Source organism: Prunus mume, linkage group LG3, assembly GCF_029339155.1.
Source record: "Prunus mume cultivar Tortuosa linkage group LG3, ASM2933915v1, whole genome shotgun sequence".
In the NCBI taxonomy this organism is placed as follows: Eukaryota; Viridiplantae; Streptophyta; class Magnoliopsida; order Rosales; family Rosaceae; genus Prunus; species Prunus mume.
Window position 1 is genome coordinate 14,827,701 of NC_142700.1, and position 9,363 is coordinate 14,837,063.

General features: G+C 36.0%; 2 protein-coding genes across 11 annotated transcripts; both read left to right on the plus strand.

The window, feature by feature from the left end:
- The first annotated feature begins 291 nt into the window (after positions 1–291).
- On the plus strand, positions 292–3,440 carry LOC148918830 ((-)-alpha-pinene synthase-like). Its single transcript, XM_089048332.1, has 7 exons — positions 292–562; positions 663–939; positions 1,539–1,911; positions 2,003–2,221; positions 2,336–2,474; positions 2,696–2,944; positions 3,032–3,440. Exons 1-7 carry the CDS (start codon positions 320–322, stop codon positions 3,326–3,328), a joined length of 1,797 nt encoding a protein of 598 aa, XP_088904458.1. The 5' UTR covers positions 292–319; the 3' UTR covers positions 3,329–3,440.
- A 457-nt stretch (positions 3,441–3,897) lies between these two features.
- LOC148918831 (uncharacterized) lies at positions 3,898–8,272 on the plus strand. Of its 10 annotated transcripts, none has more exons than XR_016125712.1 (7): positions 3,923–5,102; positions 5,192–5,255; positions 5,812–6,927; positions 7,189–7,262; positions 7,355–7,476; positions 7,674–7,793; positions 8,037–8,272. XR_016125712.1 is itself a non-coding variant. In XM_089049485.1 (6 exons), exons 3-6 carry the CDS (start codon positions 5,851–5,853, stop codon positions 8,065–8,067), a joined length of 315 nt encoding a protein of 104 aa, XP_088905611.1. In that variant the 5' UTR covers positions 3,898–5,102; positions 5,192–5,255; positions 5,812–5,850; the 3' UTR covers positions 8,068–8,272. The 10 variants fall into 10 exon arrangements, 4 of the variants coding, with proteins under 4 accessions (XP_088905611.1, XP_088905610.1, XP_088905609.1 ...); XR_016125711.1 differs by having other exon boundaries at positions 3,924–5,102; positions 7,189–7,305; positions 7,377–7,476; XR_016125713.1 differs by lacking the exon at positions 7,355–7,476 and having other exon boundaries at positions 3,924–5,102; positions 5,812–5,886; positions 6,847–6,927; positions 7,189–7,305.
- The last annotated feature ends 1,091 nt before the right edge of the window (positions 8,273–9,363 follow it).

The window sequence follows — 9,363 nt, forward strand, 5'->3', positions numbered from 1 at the left end:
ACATCCCAAAAGCAAAATGTCAAATGAATATTTTATTATTTTTTCTTTTCTTTTTAATTAAAAATAAATCAACACTAAAATGTAATAAAATAATAATTTAATTTGATATATCAAGTAGAGTGTAAAACTGTGAAAGATGTCAAATTGCCACATCAGCCATCAAATTTAAATTTGATGTTTGGTATTTGACATCTTCCTTGGAGATGCTCTACTCTGTACAAAGAATACTATTTTTTGAAGACGTCATCAATTTTTTTTTGGTCTGATGAACACTTCTATAATAAGATCAACGCCAACAGGGTGGTTCCAACATTCAACTATGTCGCAAAACTTCACCTCTAGCTTTGCACTCTTTTTCTCCCCTTGTCCAAGCTTGCCTCTACCACCCAGCCTTCAATGTTTCTATAAACCAAAAAGAAAACAATCCGTATCATCTATCCGAACTGGTCCAGAAGTAAGTCATCCTCAAATTGCCACGCCTCAAATTGCTCGGCCCACGGCAAACTATCACCCAAACATTTGGGGAGATCGGTTCATCAACTATGAGTATTCCGATGACAATGTAGTGACATTTTCATGATTTTTTATTGTTTTTGTAAACCAAAAATGTTCAAATGGTTTTGCTGATGATGATTTGATTAAGTACTTGTTGATGATGGCAGATAACTCATTCCCAGAAGCAGGTTGACGAACTGAAAGAAATAGTGAGGAGGGAAGTGTTCACAAATCTTAAAGCTGGAGGGGATGGTTTTGCACATCAACTCAAGTTAATTGATGCAATCCAGCGTCTTGGCGTGGCATACCATTTTGAAAGAGAAATCGAAGAAGCACTGGAACGCATACATGGTACAACCTATCATGACAATCATGATGGTGATCTGCACAGTGTTGCTCTTGGCTTTCGGCTACTAAGGCAGCATGGATATAATGTTTCATGTGGTAGGTATATCCCAAGATTAATGTACATGTGGAGAGAGTGAAATAAACCTAAAACCTAAGTTTCATAACGGACTCCTCTAGAAAATCTCACTTCAAAATGTGGTAAAAGTGAGATTCTACAACCGCATTCGTCCACACTACATAGATAATTTGTAAATATATAAAGTTATTCTCTAGACAGAAACAAAGGGCGCATCAAGCGAATATTAGGGTCAATTTTCTTTTGTTTTGACCCCACTAATTGAAATGGCTGATTTCTTAGGGTGTAGAATGACTATTCTAAACTTTGACTCTAGAGTGGTTAAATTAGATTTGTGGGTTTAAGTCTCAGGTTTTGGGTTGTCTAAAAGGTCTTTCTATATCAATAACTTACCATGTCAATAAATTGCACAAAAGTTGAAGAAAATTGAGTAAAAGTGAGGTTTTCTCAATGCGTCATTTCTTAAAAGAACACATAATGTCTTGTATAGAAAATCTCATATATACATATATATATATATATGTTTGAACACTTTTTTGACAATCAAACAGGTAATTATATATGTACATGGGTGTTTTGCACAATTTTATTTATTTATTTATTTTTGACAATCAAGCAGATATATTCAACCAGTTCAAAGATGCAAACGGTAACTTCAAGGAAAGCTTGACTGCCAATGTGTCTGGCATGCTAAGCTTGTATGAAGCAATACATCTAAGGGTGCATGGAGAAGATATACTAGAAGAGGCTCTTGTTTTCACCACCGCTCACCTTGAGTCCAAAATAACCCATGTAAGGAATTCATTGGCAGCACAAATAAGTCAAGCCTTGGAGAGACCTCTGCTAAAATGTCTAGAGAGGTTAGGTGCCAGGAATTACTTGTCAATCTACCAAGATGAAGCTTCACATAATGAAACTCTACTAAAACTTGCAAAGTTAGATTTCAATCTTGTTCAGTCTTTGCACAAAAAGGAGCTCAGTGAGATTACTAGGTAAGTTTGTTTTAAATTAATTCTCTAAATGTGAGCATACAAGATCTACTTTTAAAAGTGTAAAATTCATACTAATTATACACATGTTTAGGTGGTGGAAAGAAGTGGACTTTGAAAGGAAGCTGCCGTTTGCAAGAAACAGGATAGTGGAATTGTACTTTTGGGCAATGGCAGTATATTTTGAACCTCACTACTCTGCCGCAAGAATAATTGTAAGCAAAATCATTGCCGTGGGAACAGTGATGGATGATATATACGATGCATATGGTACCTTCCAAGAACTCGAGATCTTTACAGAAGCAATTAGGAGGTTTGAAATAATCAAGTTCCTTGTTTTTCTTATTTAAATATTTTTTTTCTTCTATTTATTTTGTAGAACTCCTACAATTACGCTTAAAATGATTATGGTTGATGCAATTTTCAGGTGGGATGTTAATTGCATGGATGAACTGCCAGACTACATGCAAATATATTATCGCACACTTTTGAATCTTTTCAATGAAATTGAGGATGAGATGGTGAAGCAAGGCAATTCATACCGAATTTACTATGCAAAAGAAGCTGTATGCGCATTCATTACTATGCTTGATGTTTTAAACATTTTTTTTTAGTGGTGATTTCCCCACTCTAATTTTATTCACTTACACTTCCATTTTGTAACTAAACAAGGAGTGTAAGTGGATAAAATTAGAGTGAGGAAATCATTACCTTTTTTTTTGTTTTTCGTTCTAACTACATACAAGTTTACTTTGGATCACTCGTTTAGCATATGTCAAATATGCAGGCGAAAGCTTCATGCCAAGCTTACTTTGCTGAGGCCAGATGGTTACACGAAGGATGCATCCCAAGCATGGAGGAGTATATGCATGTCGCAACAACTACTGTTGGTAACCGCTTACTTACAACCATGTCTTTACTTGGCATGGGAGATGTTGTAACGAAGGAGGTATTTGAGTGGTTGTTCAGTAACCCTAAAATTCTTAGAGCTTCCAATATCATGTTTAGGCTCATGGATGACATTGCTGGGTCCAAGGTATGAGACGATATTCCTAATTACTTTGAATAAGATTAACTAAATAAGATTACTTACTAAATGCTTTGAACTCCTACATTTTTGCAGTTTGAGAAAGAGAGAGGGCATGTTGCTTCTAGTATTGATTGCTACATGAAGCAATATGGGGTCTCAGAGGAAGAGACACTTGATGTTTTCAACAAACAAGTTGTGGATTTGTGGAAGGATATAAACGAGGAGCTCCTTATAAAGCCAACTGCTATGCCAAGGCCTGTCCTCATCTGCGTTCTCAATTTAACAAGAGTTGTGGATCTGCTTTATAAAAGGGGAGATGACTTCACACATGTTGGAAAACTCATGAAAGATACTATTACTTCCCTTTATATTGATCCTGTGCCACTTTAAGTTGGGTTCATTATCATCTTTGTAACTTATTACTACCCCAATAATTGAAGAATAATTATCAAATTTTATGACGTTCGTAAATTTTTGATATTGCAACCACTTGAGACGTTAATTAGCCTATAGAGAACAGTTAGGATCAATGAACAAACTGTTTGCACCTTGTAGCAGATTGCACAGCTTCAAGTTGAAGCCATGGCAGAGGCGAGGAGGGAGGGGGTGCTCTTAGCTAGTCTTTTAACACGCATGCATGGCGACTTATGCAGTTGAAGAATTAATTATTATGAAAATGACATGAGAGAGGGAAGGGGTCATATATTTTCATAGGGTTTTTGGAGGTCCGTGAACTTTACCTTGAGTTGCAATTAGGTCCTCGAACTTTGTTTTTGAGGCAATTAAGTCATCCAACTTTCTCATCCGTTTCAATTTAGTCATTCCGTCAATTTGGCTTTAATTTGAGGGCTAACACCGTCCATTTCAATTAAAATATTTTAAATTTTAAAAATTGAAAATAAAAACTTAAAAAACTTAAAAAATAAATAAATAAACTTGAAAATAAAAAATCCAAATCCAAATCCCTCTCTCTCTCAGCTCTCCCTCTCTCTCTCCCTCTCTCCCACAACCCATTCCCCCTCCGTAGCGATGCCTTCTCTCCTTGTCTCCAACCTGTGAAACAACTTCCTCTTCTTCCAAACCAAGTCCACCATGGATGATCGCCGAGATCCAATCCTCCCTCTCACATTCGCCTTTCTCTCTCTTTCTTTCTCAAATCTTGAGGCCCATCAAGAAAAAATTCCACCTTCCCAGCAATTCTTCGCTCAAAGAATCTACAGTAGCAACCTTTAATCTGCTACCTCCTCAATTTCATCCTGGTGTGTCTTGGTTGGTAAAAATGCCAAAAAAAAAAAAAAAAAAAAATCTAAATCAGTGAAATTGGTGTACTGAAACCTGGGTGTGTTGGATTGCCTTCATGCTTTTACTGTGGGTGTTCAGAGATATTTAATGTAATGGCTCCCTCCTCTGTAATGGCTTAGCAAGCAGGACCCATCTCTCTCACAGCCGCCAAGACTTCCTCAGTCAGACCCAATCCCCCAAAATTTCAACCTCCCTCTTCTTCTTATTCTCTGGCTTACTCAACCCATCCTCACTCTGTCTCGGGGATAGAAATGGTTGTGGTTGTGGCGGTGCAAAGAGGCCTAAACCCTGTTAAAACCCTGGTGGCACTACTACAAATATTCAAAAAGACAACGCTGAATACACAACGGTTGGTTCCAAAACCGTTGTAGTTTTTTCTTCCACAACGGTTATTACTTAAATGTTGTTAAAAGGGGTTTTTAAGCGTTGTGGTTTAGGGTATTTGGTTTTCTGATTTTATTTCACAACTTTCTACAACGGTTTTCGTTTCAACCGTTGTAATTGAAGCTTTAAAAAAAAACACGGAGTGAACAGTGGCTCAATATTTTTTCTTGAGCCCCGATAGTTCTCATTCTCTCTTATCTCTCTTCTATCTTTTGTCTCTTGCATCTACCTCTCTCCACGGTCTTGTTCTTCCCACCTTCTAGTTCAGAGAATTTGGGTCTCTCGCATCTACCTCGCCTTGCCTTTGCCACAGTCATGGACAGCGAGACTCTGTCTCTCGCGTCTCTCTCTCTCTCTCTCTCTCTCCTCCCTCCTTCTAGTTCAGAGGGATTTGGGTTTTAATTTTAGGGTTACTGATTTGAGTTTTAATCTAACCATTTGGGTGTTGCTTGCGGTCACTCTACCTCGATCAACAAAGGTAAAGAAAAAAAAAATATTTAGGGTTTCAATTTATTTCGACACTGTTGTGATTTGGGCGTTAACCATCTCTCTTTGTTTCCCCTACAGGTGCTTAGCTTTTCCATCTCTCTTGCCCTCTACGGCTGTTGCGCTCACTCTGAAGCTTTGATAGGTTAGAACTCTGGATTCTCAGTCTCAGGCCCCTTTCTCAGTCCCCTTTCTTTCGTAAGAACTCTTTGGTTTGCGAATTTGTGTGGTTGTTCAATTTATAAACTCAATTTGAATGGTTGTTCAAGAGCTATCACCTTCTCAATAAATGCAAAAGATTAAAAATTAAAAAAAAAACAAAAAAACTAAATCAATAATAAAGCAGGAAGGTCTCTCAGGTCAAGGTAGTCTCTACCATCTCTCTGCTACTTGCACAGAATAAATGAATTTTGGGTTTTCTTTGTTGTGTGTGTGAATTTGTTAGATTGAGGTCAGGTTCTTCTAGGGTTCAGTTTACTTCTCTTGGTTGATGAATTTGTCGATTATTGTACAATCTTTTCTGTATCTGCGCTTGGGTGGTTCAATAACCATTTCTATTTCAATTCTGCTTGGGCTTTGTATAGATGTATAGTGCTCTGAGTTTCACACAAAATAGGTCAATCACTACTTTTGAATCATATTTGTATTTTTTCATTGTTCGCATACTGGATGCTTATCCTTACAAATTTATTGTATGACAGCTTCAAGCAATATCAAGGACCAAGGAAAGAAATTCAAGAATGAGGCAGTGCGTTGTTCAACTACCAATTTCAGGGGTTAAGTATTGGGTTGTTCAATTAGTGTATTCAGATACTACCCTCTCTTTTTTACATTGGGATGATGATTGTGTTTGACACTAGGTGTTTGTGAGAATACAATTTTAGGTTAGTAATTTCCTCTTTATATTTCTGTCTTTCTGGAGGACGCAGGTGACAAAGGAAAAAAAAACAAAATCAAAGAAGAGGGCTTTGGCATTTAATTTTTAAGCTTCCTCTCCACAAAACACCCTTTCGTAATTCCCCTTATTATTTTTGTGGTGTTTCTGACTGGAATGCAGTGTTGGTTTTTATTTATGTTGAAATGCCTAATAACAATTAACCACTTTGAATTTTCTCTTTGTTTATATATTGGTTTTTGATGATATTTAGGGGTGGTTTGCTTATTTTTTATGTTCATATTACTGTGGTTGTACTTTCTGCATAGTTAGCCAATAGATAGGTGCAATGCATATCAAGAAATTTGTTTTTCTGCATATTGTTGGTTCATAATGCAAAATTTTGGTTTTTACATTTCTGTGACATTTGGGTATTTAGTTGCCAAGAACTATGTTGATGCATGTCAAATTCTGATTCGTAGACTAAAACCTAGTGTCAAGTCTACATAGCACACAAGCACACTTCATCGGATTCTCTGCCTATAGTGTCTTATTTTTTTTTCTTTTACATGTCTGTTTATTTATGATATGTATTAGTTTCTCCTATCTTTCTGTTTTTTGTTGTTGCATCTTTCAGTAAAAGATTGACATCTTTTTTTGCATTTCTTTTCTGTTAGGAATATTATGTTTTGATTTTTTGTTTTTTTTCCTCTTTTCTCAAGGAATACTTTTGGTAGAGGAATTAAAAGCTTCATGAGGATCATGTGCTTGGACTTCAATATAGTCTCCTCCAATTTTTGTTGCTCTTCTTATGATGTGTTTTTTCTTGGTGCTAGTATAACTAAAAACCGTTTGCGCTCAGATAAAGGAGGTAGTATTCAAACTCAGAAAGAGAGAAGATTTAAATTCGTATATGAGGGATAGTGTTCAAGCTATTTACCAGGTTATTATTTCAAATCATCACACGTGCTTTTCCAAGTTTTAAATTGTTTGTTAGGATTTCTGAATTTGGGTGTTTGATTTCCAAATTTTAATCTTCTCTATTTTGGCTAATTTTGTCTTGGTTTCTCTCTGTCTCTTTCATTCTTATGTTTCATTTTGTCAAGTAAACATTTTCTCTATGATTTTCTTATGTTTCATTTCGAAATTTTAACTATGTTTATATAAGGATGTTGATACTTTCTTATATTCATTTATGTGACAGCAAAGGACCAATTTAAATGTGGCATGCTTCAACCAATTTAGATGTTGCGTGTATCCCACCACCCGAACCAATTTGTATGTTGATACTCAACATCATTGCCATGCACATATATAATAGGTAAAGTTTCATCGTTCTCTTTGGTTTTGTTAATGTTTTTTGTCTTTAGTTTTATCTAAGAGGATGCACAGTGCTGGCAAGCTGTGATGCCACTGCAGAGTACCCAAAGAGAGTAAAGTGGATGACGGAGATACTAATTTTTCTACTTAGGTTATCAATTATTGATAATGGGTGAGAGTCTGTAGTATTTTCTTTTTATTTAGCTTGGTATGTCAAATTGTTCGTAATCCCTGATATTTAGGCAGAGATGTTTTTCAATGAATTGGTATGTCTTTCAATGTTGAACTCTTTAGCCTGCATGATATGATTGCTGCATCACTTGCCTATTTGTAGATTCTAATTTAGTGAAAGTTTGTACCTGGACACAGAAAGATGAAGAAGTGGAGTCCTTAAGGAAGAAGTTTGCTGGAATTCAAGCTGACAGGAAGGAGAGGGAAGAAGCTGAAGCAGTGACGGTGGCTGCACAACTCAAGAAACGGAAGTTTCATGTTAGAATTTCCTTAAGTTGGCTGGTCCACAAGCTAAACTCATGTTTGTGGGCACTTACACTTGAAAACAATCCTATATCATCTATTAGTTATTGCTAACATAAATATATATCTATTCTATAATCCATTTTTATAACAGACAACAGTGGAGGAAAGAAAAAGCAACTGGCCACAATATATATATATATATATATACATATATTTATTCTAATAATCTATTAATGGTTTTCATTTCTGCTACAGCCTATCTATTCTCAAGCAGCTTGAGTCTTAAAATTCTTGAAGGCTTGCTGGGAGCAGGTTTGTCAACACACGAGCAGATGGACGAAGTCAGGCATGAGTGAGCATGTTTTGTGACCATTATGTAAAGTGATGAAGTTATGGAACAACATAAACACAATTTTTTTATTGTGGTATAAATTATTAGTGTGAATTTCCATTAATTTTCATAGTGAATGATTCCTTTGGAATTTTGGTAATTTTGGGTTTTCCAATCATTATCTATGTTGTACAGTGGTTTTCGATAACAACCGTTGTGGAAGGTGTTAAACCACAACGGTTTAAGGTAAGAACCATTGTGGAAGGTGATAAATCACAACGGTTACCATTGACAACCATTGTTGAAAGTGCTAACTTACAACAGTTTTATAGAATAACCGTTGTTGAAAGGGTCATATTACAATGGTTATCATTGAGAGTCGTTGTTGAAGGGGTCATATTACAATGGTCGCTCTTGTATACCTTTTTTATATATGAGAATTGACAACGGTTTTCCTTGAAAACCGTTGTTGAAAGTGACATATTACAACGGTTCCTGACCGTTGTCATAAATATGTAAAAAAAACGACACTGCTAACGTCAACGGTTTTACAAGACTTTCTACAACGGCTAAAAATTGTTGTCTATTAACTTTTTTGTAGTAGTGTGGTTTTTGGCAGTTTTATGAGAGAGAAGCGTTTGGCTGCTTGGAGGCGTGATAGAGAGAACATGTTTGAGGAGAGAGAGAAAGAAAGTGAGAAGGGTCCTTGCTACTCCTCCCATCCTCTAATATACCCCTCACAACAAGCACGTGCCATTCACACGGTGAAACTAGAAGGATTCTATTACGACATGACACAATTGGAGCTACTTGTCGAGTTAAAGGATGTAATTGCCTAAAAAAAATAGTTCACGGACCCAATTGCAACTGAGGACAAAGTTTAGGGATATCTACAGTACCCTATTTTCACAATAATTTTGCTACAAACGAAAATAAAACCCCAGGTTGTATTATGATATTGCTGTACCTACCATAGCAGACCCAAGAAGTTTGTCATATTGGACTAATATTTTTCTTGACTTTGGGGACTCCAAGTAAAAAATAATAATTTATAACATCTTTTAAAATATTTAAAAACCCAAAAATAACTTCTTCTTTTTTAATAAACAAAAACAAATAATCTTAAACAAACCCTTTCTCCTTCTCTCTCCAAACCTCATCATAATGTTTTGAGTGGAACCTCAGAGAAGCAACTTCTCTTTCAAATAGCATAAGAAAAAAATCCCAAAAATTTAACAACCAAACTCTAAA

Coding starts and splice junctions, on each gene's coding strand:
- LOC148918830 (XM_089048332.1), top strand. CDS start 320: ATGTCGCAAAACTTCACCTCTAGCTTTGCACTCTTTTTCTCCCCTTGT. Junction 563..662: donor ATGAGTATTCCGATGACAAT/GTAGTGACATTT, acceptor TGATGATGGCAG/ATAACTCATTCCCAGAAGCA. Junction 2,475..2,695: donor TTTACTATGCAAAAGAAGCT/GTATGCGCATTC, acceptor TCAAATATGCAG/GCGAAAGCTTCATGCCAAGC.
- LOC148918831 (XM_089049484.1), top strand. CDS start 5,851: ATGAGGCAGTGCGTTGTTCAACTACCAATTTCAGGG. Junction 6,928..7,673: donor GTGTTCAAGCTATTTACCAG/GTTATTATTTCA, acceptor ACCTGGACACAG/AAAGATGAAGAAGTGGAGTC. Junction 7,837..8,036: donor GGTCCACAAGCTAAACTCAT/GTTTGTGGGCAC, acceptor TTTCTGCTACAG/CCTATCTATTCTCAAGCAGC.